Source organism: Bubalus bubalis, chromosome 21 (assembly GCF_019923935.1).
Source record: "Bubalus bubalis isolate 160015118507 breed Murrah chromosome 21, NDDB_SH_1, whole genome shotgun sequence".
NCBI classification, from domain to species: domain Eukaryota; kingdom Metazoa; phylum Chordata; class Mammalia; order Artiodactyla; family Bovidae; genus Bubalus; species Bubalus bubalis.
Window position 1 is genome coordinate 14,523,534 of NC_059177.1, and position 14,144 is coordinate 14,537,677.

The window sequence follows — 14,144 nt, forward strand, 5'->3', positions numbered from 1 at the left end:
ATACAGAAAACTTAGGTAAAGGAGGTGACGGCTGTGCCCACCATTTATCCGTGTGCTGTGATCATTTCTTTTTGCTTTTCTCTTGTTGTGGGTGCCTAGAATTGGTTTGGCATCATCTTATTCTGTTTCTGCTGTCTTCCCTGTTCCCAGCATTGTGTGCTTGGCATAGAATCCACACATATCCACCCCCGCCCCCCGCCCGTCTTTCTGTGCTTGTCGTGCTTATTTTTTCCTCTTCTATGTCCAAAGTGATTTTGTGTTGAATTTGGGGGTTGACATTAGTTGCTTAAAATAAAGAGTTTGTCACCCAACATCCTTGACACATAGTATGATGTTAATTTTACTTTGTTAAAAAAAATGGATTTTTGCTCTGAGATTGGTGCTCCTTCTGGGCATGGAAGGGGGTTGGCGCCTGACACACAGCAGGAGGGGGGCAAGGCAATTCCGTGGGTGTCCCTTCCTGAGTCCACCTACAGCGCCCAGGGCCCCCTGGGCTCGCACTCCGCGCTGGAGGGTGGTGAAGAGCCATCAGCTTAGACTCCTGTCCTAATCCTCTCTTCTTCCTGTCACCCCCTTCCCCCGCCCTTTCTCCTTGCAAGGTTCTGCCACCCTTCACCACTGGCAGCAGTTGGCCCAGCCTCACCTCGGGGGCATTCTGGACCCCCGGCCTGGTGTGGTCACCAAGGGCTTCAGGACACTGGATGTTGACCTGGACGAAGTGTACTGCCTTAACGACTTTGAAGAAGACGACACAGGTGACCACATTTCCCTCCCAGGCCTAGCTACCTCCACGCCAGTTCAGCACCCAGAGACCTCAGGTGAGAGGTCCCGAGCACGTGTGACTGTCTCAGGCAGCAGAAGTTACCCAAGCCGGCCTCAGGCTTTCCCAGAGGAGATGCAGGAGCCGCCAGCGGCCGAGGAGGAGGAGGAGGAGGGGTCTGGTGAGGGCACCGCCATCAGTCCTGTAAACCTGGCACCTCTACCGGAGGCAGAGTTCCAGGCCATTCTCACTTCCGTTCCGAGCACCATCCGTAGTGGCTCTCTGTCTGTAGCTTCTGCTCGTCTGTGTGGGTGATGATGAAAGCACTCCCATCGTGGGGTTCCGTTTGTTAATAGAGTCTGATGCCTCCTTTTGTAACAAATGGGTGCGGCTCCTCGCCCATCTTGGAGGTGCATGGCCCAGCAGGCTCTTGAAGGGGAGCAGGAAAGGCTGCTAAAAAGAAGTGGATTATTGCCCCGTCATTCCCCCCCAGTCCTGAGCATCAGCTCCCCATTTCTGTTCTGGGTTGCTTCCCACGTCTAATGGGCAGCTTTTCGAGTCTCCTGATGACCTCCAAACTGAGCTGAGCTGGGCAATTTTAGGGGAAATTTTGAGTGCTGGAATGTTCAGAAGGTTAATGAGAGAATGTGTTACCTGCATGATACATTAAAATTGGAAGAAGCCCAGAAAGTGTACAGGATTTCAGACAGCACTTCAGAGATCAGCCTGTTCATTTCCTAACTGTAGTGAAGATACGTGTGTTTTTGTTCCAGCTAATACATGTGTTCAAAGTGGATTTTTTAAAAGTGCTTTAGCAATTCTCCTTAATCCAGCAAACCCTAAGAGGATGTTAGTAAGCTTTTTTAGAGAGAGAATTCTAGATGAATCTGGAAAAGAGCCCTTCCTGATCTCTGTGTTCTCCCTGCCCACTCCCCCCACTCCAATATTAAAGTTATGACCATGAGTTTGCAGAATTATACATCCTAGGGGTCACTGGGATGCAAAGCTTTGTGCTTGGGGCCCTGGGATCACAGGATCACATGGGTTACTATTTACCCAGACTTCCTGGACCTCCTCGTTGCTTGGGCTGAGGGGGAGAGACCCAGATAAAGAAGAATTAACCCAATGTCATCATTCTAATGACATTTCCAAGTCACCAGGTTTGAGAAGAGTACATTCATCTTTGTGACTGACAGTTTTCATTCATGGAAGGTACAACACTCCACATATAGTACAGAACAGATGAGAGCTGAGGTTCATGGTGGTGTCTCCCATCCCCTGGGTAAGTTCACACACCTGTGGCCAAGGGACTCTTCTTTAAATTTTTTTTCCTTTGACATAAACTTTAGGTATCATCAAGTAAAAAAGATTGTTTAACACCTAGGTTTATTTTTATTTTTTAGCCATTAAGTTACCAGATTAAGCGTGCAAAGGAATGAAAATGTTCATTATTTAGGATCTTCTCACAAAGAGGAAACCAGCTTAGGTCTTGTTACCTCCTTTTGTCGTCAGCATCGGTGCCCTTCTGGAAGGCAGACAGTGGTGCAGGAGACACTGTGTCTGCTGATTTTGTGACTGAAGCGGCAGGCATTGTGTCAAGTGTGGTGACCCCTCCCTGCAGCCTGACAGGTGAAATAGAAGTGAATGCTGTGAGGAAAAACTGTAGAGAAGGAATAAAGCTTATCAAGTCAGCTAAGATATCTCTCTGAGGACAGCGAGGGCAAAGGGACCAGGTGTGAGGAGCTAAGTCCTGACCACTTTCCTAACCACACACAAAGGCATATCTGTTGCTTCTTCCCTCCTTCCTCAAACCTGGAACAAATCTATCCCAACAACTCTTGAGAAGAGCACACAAACCTCCAGTGGGAACTATAGAGGGGTCACATTGGAAGTGTGCGGCCAAAAAGAAAGAGATTGCTGAAGGGAATTTAGAGAAGGTCTGATCATCTAGACAAGGGTTCTTCTGAGATTGTTTTCGGAGTAAGATGTGTCAAAAGTTCTGTGCAGGAGGGAAAGGCATGGCTAATGATTTGGCTGTTTTTCCTCTGGGGAATGATGGGACCATTTTGATTCTTGGAACGTAAGAAGCACACCAGTCGATGTAAATCATCCCAGGGACCCTGGGTGACATTATGCACATAATCGTGGAGTCATGTGCAGACAGATAAGCTTCCACAGGGAGCCCTGGGGCATCCTCTGTCTTGGGATTTGTACTCAGGCTGGCCTGCTCACTGCCTTGGTCTCCCCTTCCCTGTTGCCAAACAACACAATTCCAGGAGCTGCCATCTGCCTGGGAAGACTTAGTAGGGAGAACCTTTGAAGACAGAAGGTGATTAACCATTCTTTTCTAACAACTGGTATTATGGGAGGAAATTGGGAAAACTTGTATATTAGGCAGTTTTGTCTAGAGCCTGCTTTCTCACGGAGAAAACATTTTGAGTGCTGAAAAATATTTATTAATATATTTTAATGTATTATTGTATCATTATTTGATTTTTATAATCCCATGTCTTTAAAAAGGATGAATCCTTGTTATATTTGTAAATAATTTAGATGATTAAAATGGATTTTGATAAACAACTTTTAGATTATTAGTTTTACTTTATTTCAGTAACGTATTTTGTTTTAATTCATAAAGTGTATTTTTATCAGAAATAATCTCGTACTGTCAGTGTTTCGAATTTTAGGTATTTATGTGTGGCGAAGAGCCTGCATGTGGTAAAGGTTAAAGATTAGAGTTTAAAATCACACAGTTAGGTCAGCAGATGGTGGTTTGGATGGACAGTCCAGTTGAATTACCTGGATGCCTTGATTCTTAAAGGGAAGACAGAGGCAGGATTAAAGCAACATAGAAGAAAGTAAAGGTCAGCTTATTTAATACTCATACACATGGAGACCATTTCCAGTGGGAGAAATTCCTAAAACAGACTCCTACACATCATGGCAGCCTACCTGGCAGTGGTTCTGCAGTACAGCTGTATTATCTATGGGGCTGAGGTCCTAAAGTAAGTGTTGAAAGTAAAAATCTCATTTGGTCAAAAGTACCCTTGGAAATCCCTGAAGGTGCAGGTCTTCGGCCCCTCAGAAGCAAAAGCCAAGAACCAGCTTCCTTTGTAGCTTTCTTATTTGTGACACAGGCACAGGCTCTGCTCAGGCGAGTTACTTGAAGGGAAGGGAACAGCTGAAAGAAGCAGACGATTAAGGAACTGAATGTCACTCCAGCCTCCTCTGGGGCGGGGCTGGTGTGAACAAAGCCTCCATTGGGCATTCTCTCACACTGGTCAGTCCCACTGGGGAAGCAGGACCCAAAGGGGCTTGTGAGGGAACGTTGGCCATCGAGACCTGAGGAATCTGGAAGGAAAAGTCTGGTACATTCAGTTCACAGACCATTGGGTCTGGGAATGTTCCTTCTTGTCTCTGCCTAGAGAGCTGAGGGAGTTCCCACTCAGATGGCCAGACTTTTCAACCTTGGTCTGGTGTGTAGCAGTTAGAGGAGTTTGGTCATGGTGGACAGAACCAGGATCTGCTCGCACCCCTGTATTAGGAGGTGTTAAGGAAGTCCTGTGCTCTTGCATCAAAGTATATACTACACCACAGCAAAACAAGCCAGTGCAGCCTGAAATGGAAAAATGAAGAATTGCTTTATTGACTTGTCTCAAACAGCATGGAGTCAACCCTACTTAAAATTTCCAGAATAAGCCTGCTCTCTGAAAGCGCTTTCTCTAGGATCCTCATCTCTGAAAACCACAGGAGGGTGCTCTAGTGCTGGGAGGGGCACCCACGTGGACTGCTGAGCGGATATTTGCACTCAGCCATTTCTAAAGTGAAGGGCCCTTTAGGGAGCACGTGGGTGGGAACTGAGTTTCAGGCTTATTGTCCAGTTGTACCACCTAGTGATGCCCTGGAGAAGTACACCTTTGAACTGGCTCCAGGAGCACCAGATGGATGAACTTGGGGCAACTTAGCCAAGCCAGCTCCCCACACGTGTCGGTGGTTGCCACAGGACAGACAAGAAGGCAAGAGGGAATGGGATCCAGCTCTGTTGGCATCTTAAGACTCCAAAGAGATTTTTACATTTGCACTTTTGACTTTTTAATAGCATTCCAAAAAGTCACTTTATCTCCTGAAGATACCCCAGAAGCCATTTGAAAGAATTTCTGGTTCTGTCTGCCACGCCATGAGATTATTCCTCTGTTAAGTCACTCTTTAGATGAAACAGAGAGTAGACAACGTGTTGCGGTGGGTCAACTCAACTTTTCATTTTTTTAAGTTTTGCAGGAACCAAAAGTTGTACAGAAGCCAGAATAAGATCTTGTGATGTGGTTTTCAGTCTCTGTGCTAGAAACCTTCCTGGAACCAATGGGCTGAATGTCTGCATTGGGGACTCATGGATCTTTCAAACTGTAGATGGGGTTGTGTAGAAGAAATGCTTAAGAAGCAGAGAAAAAGAGTTACAGGCCCATGTTAAGCCTGGTACTAAGGGCTTTCAAATGTCATCTTGTAACACTGTGTAGTTTAAAATCACTTTTATCTTTTTTTAAAAAAAGAAAAGATAAAAAGCGGTTCTGCTCTATCTGAAACTGCCTTTGTTTCCCTACTCCTCAGAGAAAAACACCTGGTAAAGCTACATTAGTCCCAAACAGCATTTATGTTAATGATGAAGCACAGAACAAACAAAAGTTTATGGAGTTGTTCCCACATGGACTCATCACAGAACTTTTTTTCCCCAGAAAAATTCATGCAAGGACAATCTTGAATAATCAAGGATTAACTAAGTATAAAAGTTCCCTTTGATAGATTAGGATTTTGTACCAGTTTCAGAACCTGGAGGAGGAAGAACAAATAAAAATAATAAAGGATTAAGGGCTTGGGGGAGGAGAGGGGGAGAAATGCAAGTTCATTCCTAAATAAAATACTTGATGAAAGTATTTGTCAGTGTTTGTACTTCTAGCTCACAACACTGCAGTCCTCCAATCAGATTGAGAAAAAGAAGGAGGATTTAAGTAGGAAGTCAGAGCATTAAATCCCGGAAACCCCGTCCTTGGAGGCCTCATGTGAACAGCACAAGGTGAACTCACAGCACCTAAGGCAGGGCTTTGGGGTGCAATAGGGCCTGGGCCCTCTCCCTGAGCCCCTGCTCCCTGCCCTGAAGACTCTGTTAGCACCTCCTGCTTTGGGAATTTGCTCTCTCCTGTACACAGAACTGTAGGAATCAGCCCCTAACGGCTCTGTGGCGACTCACTCTCTCTGTGTTGTGTCCCAAGGCAGGGAGACGCTGCAGCGGCCCGGTGGGCAATGGTGACTCAGAGAGCTGGCGGGTCCAGGCGTCCCAGTGGTATTGCAGAGGGGCTGAACCTCTGGCTTTGGCACTTTTGATTCTTGTTGATTTACCTCAGTCTTCTCAAGCTGTCCATCGCTTCGGGGGAATGATGACCTCTGAATTTTAGCAGCCTTTTCCTCTTCCCAAAACCCATTTGCATAAGATGGGTTTTGCTTCTGCTGATGCAACAGTGTCTAAAATGTCCATCTCACACTAGCTGTTGCGATTGAAGATCCAATACGTAATGGGGTGGAGGAGGAGGTGAATGTGTGTGACCTTTTGATTTGATACTCTGGCCATACATTTAAATGGAGTATGCTTCTAAGTTTAAATCCAGCCTCGCTTTTGTTTGATTTTTTAAAAAATGTTCTCTCTCTTATAACTGTTCTGTCCTAATTACTTCTACTTACTGCATTTTTTTCCCCTCCCTCCCAAATAACCCATCATGCCTGTTATTTGGGATGCTTTTCTCAGGTTTTCTGTTGCTTTTGTTTCTAGACTTTATTGCAATCAGAGAATCGTGATTGGTTGGTTGCCTTTTCTTCATAGCTTCTTCCGTTTTTGTTGTGCTCACAGTCATTTTTCCGTTAGCGAGTTCCTAAACCATTACTTTTTTGATTGAGAAACAAAGATGCATAAAGGCTATTTTCACATGTGTTTCCCACAGCCCTCCTGCTTTGCCTGGAGCTCCTTGGGGCTGAGAGTTTGCTCATGTGGCTGTGGTGCTGGCTGCCATGCCAGGGGCTACCGGAGCCTTCCTTGACACACAGATGACTCGGACCACAGTCATCGGGGCAAACCAGTCTTGCACTGCTCCTGAGTCACTGCCACCATTTTTGTGCTTTGGCTTTGTCCTGCCTGCCTTCAATTTGCGTGACTCCAATATTTTTTTTATTTCATCTAGTTTCTTGTTTTTCCTTTTTCTTTTTTAAAGACACAGTCACCTGTGTGTGGATCTGTAGGTTTGGGGCACCGATCTCTTCTGGTTTGATTTCCTCTTTGTCAAATCCAAGAGAAAACTTGCCATAAAGAGCTGGAAGATTCTAGTTCCAGACTTTTGAATCTTCAGCGTGCTCATGGCCTCCAATATCCTAATCATTTTTCTCCCAGGAGGTCTCTGGGGGCTGAGAGGCTGCAGGGGTGGAGTTGGTGGGGAGGAGGGGATGACCCTAGACCTCACCATGCATGCTATTGGGAGCAACATCTTTTTTTTCTTTTTCTTTCTTTTTCCTTTTGCATTTGAGTTATGAATGAGGATGACCTCTACAATCATGATGTCTCCTGTAGACTCTATTCCTACTTCTCACCTGCGGTTTTCTGATGCATGGTCCTAAAGCTTCTGTGATTCACTTTGCTCCAGACCCTAGTCTTCAGCTGCCTTAACAACTCTTTGGAGCTTTCAAAGGAAATAAGTTGAGGACAACGTACTCATTTTCATCAGAAACCAGCCATCCTAGAAATGGCAAGAAAGCAGCTCCGGGGAACTGGTGCTGCTTATAGTGCTGTGTACCAGCCCAGTCCTGGCAGAGGGTCTGGGCCCTGGGACTCTTGCCAGCAATGCTGTTGCTGAGGCAGCTGAGGCCCCACCTCCCTCCCTGCCGACCACAGATAGGCAGTAGTGGAGCCAGCTTCCTCAAGCCCCTTTTTGTGTAAACTGAAAAGGGAGCCCATGAGCCTTGCCCTGTTTCTAGGTGCAAGTGCCTCTCCCTGCCCTGCACCTCTCCCCTCCCCTTGGCAGAGCTTGGCACCTATCTGCCAATGAAAAGAAAAGTAAAGCAACAAAAGAAGGAAGCCGGTTCAAATCTCTGAGGAGGGAACCCAAATTTAGCCCCAAGGGCCCTTTGGCCCTTCAAACTGGATCCACTACTGGCCAGAGAATGCTGATGGGAAACCCTGTCTGGATTGGGTTGGAAGCTGGAATTCGATGCTCTGCATGCCAGTGCTCAAAAGTGTGGTTGTTTTTGAGGGACCACCTTCGACCCAGAACATTCGCGTTTCACCTTCCTCGCCCAGATCCAGTTTACAAGGTAGCTCATCGCTTCTTGCATCTGTCGAGGGCCATGCGGGACTCTGACTTTTCTCGTGAGTGTACTTGGATGCAAGGACTATATTTTGTTCCTCCCCTCCCCCCAATTTAGCCCACCACCCTGGGAAGTGCATGTCACAGACCAACTCCACCTTCACCTTCACCACCTGTCGCATCCTGCATCCTTCAGACGAGCTCACGCGGGTCACACCAAGGTAAGGGACCCAACCGTGGGGTGAGCAGGGTGGGGTGAGGTGGGAACACTCCCTGCGAGACTTAATGTCAAGGAAAGCTGAAGTAGAAAGAGGGTTGTTCAAAACCAACTCCAGCCAGTGGAAGCATCTCTAACCTGTTCAAGTCCCATCTCTTTTTTCGAATCAAGACCCCTATTGATTCATATCCAGCACAGAATAGAGACCTGGACCCACTTTAAGTTGCCTTCTTATTGGCCATGAAAGATTCTTAGGCCCTGCCTCAACCAGCTGAAGTTCAGGGCACTACTGCAGGCTCTAAGGCCAAGTCTGTTGGCTTTTTGCCCCCAAATTTGCCGGTAGAACATGTGCTTTCACAGAATGGAGTTACTAAACCCTGTGGTAGCCCTTATGCCTCTGGAAATGGCCCCAGGAACCATGCATGCATCACAGCCACACTGTAACAGCCGAAATGATAAAACTTGAACAGAACCACATGCTTGGTGTGGTCCATTTCCCTTGGATGCCTCCAAGAAGGGATAGAAGTTAGCACCATCTGACGAGAGGATTTGTGTGGCCTTGGGGGGTCGGGGGAACGGTCTGTTTGACTGGATTTCAGGCTTCCCAGAGCTTCTAGTGAAAGGGGAAACGGTCTCCCGCAACATGGTGGTGTGACCGCCCTCAGCCATTTTCTCTGTGGTGCGAGGTGCCAGGGTGAGTGGAAAGTATCTCACAGGAGGGAGGCGAGTTGGGCCAGCTCGGAGGGAGCAGCCACCCCAAGGAGCACCTTCAACTATGAATAATTCTCCACAGGTCATGTGACGAGGACGACGAAGCAGCCCCAGGCCCTGTTGAGCTGAGAGCAGATGTAGGGCAGAGAGTGAGCCCACGGGCAAGGCAGGGGGTGAGCACACCGCCAGCAGGGCCTGCCTGGCAGGGCCCTGTGAAGGAGCTGTGTGTGCACGTGTGGCCGCCACTAACCCGCAACGTGGGCGTGGATGTGTCTCTGTGGTTGTGCCTGGCTAATTCGGCCTTGACGGCAGATACCCCTAACCTGTCTAAACACCCCAGTCAAGCCAAGTGCCAACACTAATACAGGTCTAACCAAGGTTCTTACCGGAAGGGGATCTCTAAATTTTAGCTTGTCTCCATCTCCCTTCCTGCCTCTGGAGAACTTGGCTTCCCCATCCCCCAGCTTTATGTTGAAGAGATTGTGTTGAAAAGCAATGGACAGAGCTTCCCCTTGGGAGAGGCTGGTGCCCTGGCACTCTTCTGATGGCGGCTGTAGGACTCAACACTGCACCCCTGCCTTCTTCTCTAAGTCCTTATGGCCTCATCAGGGATGAAAAAGCCTGAGAAGTAAGTAGCAGGAGAAGGCTTTTTGCCTGAGTTTGAAAGAATGGCAGCCTGAAACAAAAATGGAAAATCTCTCTAGAAGTGGTTCTGTGACCAAGTACAGATTTTTTCCACCCTCGATTGCTTGTAGATCAGTTCTGTAGAAATCCACCTGTGCCTTTTGAAGACCCACCTTTTAAGCTTCAGGATCTGCTGTGGTTTCTAATCCCATGTTCCTCTTGAGTGCTCCCCACCCACCAGCATCCCCACTCCCAAGCTTGTGTGAGACAGGCCTATTCTGGTTTCCTCACCGTGTATAGACCAACCAGTGGTGAGGTCACTTGAGTGTGGTGCCAAATGATGCTGCAGCTTGTACTTGGCTTTTGACCTCCACAGGAGGGGTCCCTGCTCCACTCATTCTGGGGATCTGCCCTAGAGCCTGTCCCCTTCCTCCCCTTTGTCCAAGGTATGTGGCCCATCCCTTGCCAGGCTAGTGAGAGAGGGTTCTATCCCCCAGTTCCTGGGGACCACCCAGCTGCCTGTTCCCAGGGGCACACGAAGCCCCTGCTTTTTAGGTAGGTGCCAAGGCAGGAGAACCGTCAGGAGGGATGTTTCTGTGCCCCTCAGTTGCTCATCCAGCAACAGCTTAGGGCCTCCGTGCCTGGGGTCGGGGGGTGCCTGAGTCCATCCCTGTAGCAGTTGTGAGAAGAGGGACTCTTCTGGTTTCCAGGCAGACAGCAATGCTTTTCCCACTGCTGCCCTTTTGTTACACTTTCTGCCCTGACTCTCCTTACTGCTGAATCCCAGCTTCTAGAATCTAGTGGGCCCTCAGTCATGTAAGTGGACAGAGGAATCTCTCCACTTTCCTTTAGTAACCAGGTTTCACCACCCAGTGGGCCTTTTTCTAGGTGGCTCTTTAGATGCAGATCTGATGATACATGACATGGCTCCATCTGTCCCCCTATCTCCACTCATCAAGCTGGACTTAGCACCCACGGGAAGAGTACTGAAGGGCAGCAGGGTGCAGAGGAAACAGCACTGTAGTGGGAGTCAGGAGCCTGGGATCTGCTGCTGACTTGATGTGCACCTTCAAGCCTCAGTCTCCCCATTACCTGGGGGCCCTCTCCACCTGGTTCAGCCACACCCAGAATCAACTCATAGCCCAGAGCCCTGGTTAACATCTTACCTCAAGGAAATGGGTACTGGGAAGGAGTGCAGGAATTTGAGGAAATTGTTAGAGATAGAGCGCCTCTCTGCTGCAGGGCTTCCTGTCTTATCTTTGGGGTCACTCAGACTTGGGTTCGAATCTAGGATCTTCCACTGAGTAGCTGAGTGTGATGTTGAGTAAGTCACCTAATCTGAGCCTAATTTCCTCACTTGCAAAGCCAACAGTTGTACTCACCCTCCAGGGCTGAGAGAAGGGAATCACTTGCAGCTTCCTATTGATGTAAACCAGCCCCCCCCAATTCAGAGACTCCACAGCCTGTACAGATGAGAGGGAGGATCAGACATGAAAAGAGGCATCCAGGGAGCCTGGGTTGGAGGAGTCCCCTCAGTATGTCCCAGGCCTGCCCTGCACCCCTGCAGGAGGCTGCCCCGGACCCTTTCCTTGGTTTTCCTGGGCATTTTCTGATCAATGACCTGTTGTGTTTTTTTATCAGCCTTAACTCGGCCCCGACTCCGGCTTGTGGCAGCACCAGCCACTTGAAATCCACACCAGTGGCCACTCCATGCACTCCCCGGAGACTGAGCCTGGCCGAATCCTTCACTAACGTCCGTGAGTCCACGACTACCATGAGCACGTCCCTGGGGCTGGTGTGGCTGCTGAAGGAGCGGGGCATTTCCGCGGCTGTGTATGACCCCCAGAGCTGGGACAGGGCCGGTCGGGGCACCCTCCTGCACTCCTATACCCCCAGGATGGCAGTGATCCCCTCCACACCACCCAACTCGCCTATGCAGACGCCCACATCTTCTCCACCTTCCTTCGAGTTCAAGTGCACAAGCCCTCCCTACGACAACTTCCTGGCTTCCAAGCCAGCCAGCTCCATCCTGAGGGAGGTGAGGGAGAAGAAGGCAGTCCGGAGCAGTGAAAGCCAGACTGACGTGTCTGTCTCCAACCTCAACCTCGTGGACAAAGTCAGGAGGTTTGGCGTGGCCAAAGTGGTGACCTCAGGGCGAGCCCACGTCCCCACCTTGACTGAGGACCAGGGACCTCTCCTCTGTGGGCCCCCAGGCCCTGCGCAGGCCCTTGTCCCCAGAGGCCTGGTACCCGAAGGCCTGCCCCTCGGATGCCCCACTGTCACCAGTGCCATCGGTGGGCTCCAGCTCAACAGTGGCATCCGACGGAACCGCAGCTTCCCCACCATGGTGGGGTCCAGCATGCAGATGAAAGCCCCTGTGACACTCACCTCGGGCATCTTGATGGGTGCTAAGCTCCCCAAACAAACTAGCTTACGGTGAGGCTGGGAAGAGGCCCTTCCCCTAGAGGAGACCAGGCTGGCTCCCGCCTCCCTCTCCTCCCCCTGCCCTGCGCACACTCCCTCTGCCCTCCTCTCTCCATCCCCTCCTGAGCTAGACAAATCAACCTCGTGCCTAATGGGGGCAGAGTGGAGACTCTGTAAAATGTGTACATAGGACTTGGAGACCTGTATCTGCCCTGCCCTTCCTTCAGATCCTGCAGGAAGCGCCCCAGCAGTGACATCACTCTCTTGAGGACCTAGCCTATGCTGGCGGCCAAGGGCAGGAGCAGCCGGGTGTCTTTCCTTCTTTCCTTTGAGAAGCACTGAAACCCCCAAGTGTGTTCTTATCCCATGGATAGGAAACCAGTGAATTTGTGGCTGCCTGCCAGAGCCACACATCCTGAGCTGTCAGGTGGCACAGTGGTTCTGCCGCGCCGGTGTCACTGGGCACCTCGCCTCTCCCGCCCTGTAAGAGCGTAAGGGGCCTCCGTCCGCAGCCATGTGCAGTCGCCATAGCTTTCACGATGGAAGAGTTAGTTGTTCTTTCCTTCTGGGGCCCCAGCTTCTTTAAGACCTTCACTGCTCGGCCCCAACGGACGGTCGCTTCTTTTTTTTGACCTGTGACTTTTTCTTCTCATGCCTTCAATGCGAAGTCATCCTTCCATGTTTTGTAATCCACTGTCAGGCCAGATGTCTGACCTGAAAGAGAATGTATTTACACTCCTGTTGCACCGTTTGGCAGCCCCTGTCTGTTCTGTGTGATTTACTTTTTCCATTTTTTTTTTTTTAATATATGCAGGGAAGTAATGGTACTAGATGGGAAGTCGCAGTAAAATGTTCTCTCTATGGTTCTGTGACACCAAAATACAAGTTTCGGACACACCAAGCAGCTAGTGAGATAGCAGCTTATTTCTGGGACCCCAGTGTCACAACAATTGATTAAGACCAGACCCAACGTGACTTTAACAATAGGACCTTAAGGAAAAGGGGTCGGGAGAAAGGTGGTGAATGAAACTTGTCAACAGTGAAAGAGTAGAAACACGGCCAAAGGTAACACCAAACCAGTTCACAGAGAAACAAGCCTTTGGTGGTCCACTGGTTCTGGTCTTTGCTCTAGACCTGACACCCTTGAGCATATTCTCACATCTGTGGTCTTCTGCTGCAGCCATTCGATATCCACACGTTTTGCCCTCTTGTTTCACAAAAGAGTGGTCCCAGAAAAGCCCTTCGTGTCCTTGTGCCACTTTTTATCCTTAGGAAAAGGTAGAGGTGTTGTGAGAAGAACCATGAACAAACAGGGAGCCTGGTCCCATCCCTGTCATCCACCAAGTTTCAAACTTTTATTTATTATTTGTGTGTGCTATATTTTAAACATTCTCTGTCCTATCCAGCTTGGTCACAGTGTGTCTGTGGCTTTCCAGTCCAAGCAGATCATTTATTTATTCTGAGCTGGGGACTGTACATCATGGTGCTCTGTGGCCATTTGTTCCAGATGTTTATGGAAGGATAATATCATATGCAAGTAAAATCATCATTTTGCATCCCCCATTCCCTTTTTGTTCCACCCCCTTGGCAAAAGATGTATCCTTCAATTGAGTGAGTGTGAACTTTTGTCCACAGAAGATACTTTGAGAAAGTTCCCAGGAGCAAGCTTCAGTCCCATGATTTCAGACTATTTATTCTCTGAACACGAGGGTGTTGGTTAATTATGTTTTCAACTCTCCTCTCTGTGGTATGTGTGCACTCACTGCACGGAACTTATATCTTTTTATTTGAATGTATTTTAAAGCAGTAGGTAGAATAACAAAGGAATATGAAAACCATAGATGGAATGGACCATTTTATGTATTCAGAGAGAGGAGCCACCCATCACCACAAAGGAAATACCCGTGTAAAATTCAGCAATTCAGAGGTTGCAGTATTTAGTATAGTTAATAAATGACCAACATTGTGCAACCACTACCAAAAAGTGTGTTGTAATGCATCCAAAATCAACAATAAAATTTTATTTGCTGATGAATACCAATAAAATAAGATCAAATGATGGAAACCA

At 48.5% G+C, this 14,144-nt stretch overlaps 1 protein-coding gene across 12 annotated transcripts in view; it reads left to right on the forward strand.

Moving 5' to 3' along the window:
- TRAK1 (trafficking kinesin protein 1) overlaps window positions 1-14,144 on the forward strand; it is a 100,844-nt gene extending 86,700 nt beyond the window's left edge. For 5 of the 12 annotated variants that reach the window (XM_025272072.3, XM_025272065.3, XM_025272070.3 and 2 more), the window contains 3 exons: window positions 600-941; window positions 8,219-8,321; window positions 11,294-14,144. In XM_025272072.3, coding sequence (XP_025127857.1) covers window positions 600-941; window positions 8,219-8,321; window positions 11,294-12,092 — 1,244 coding nt within the window. In that variant the 3' untranslated portion in view covers window positions 12,093-14,144. Of the gene's footprint in view, window positions 1-599; window positions 3,341-8,218; window positions 8,322-9,110; window positions 9,202-9,438; window positions 9,657-11,293 lie in introns of those variants that run through there. The other 7 variants (XM_025272066.3, XM_025272071.3, XM_025272068.3 and 4 more) reach the window with 5 other exon arrangements.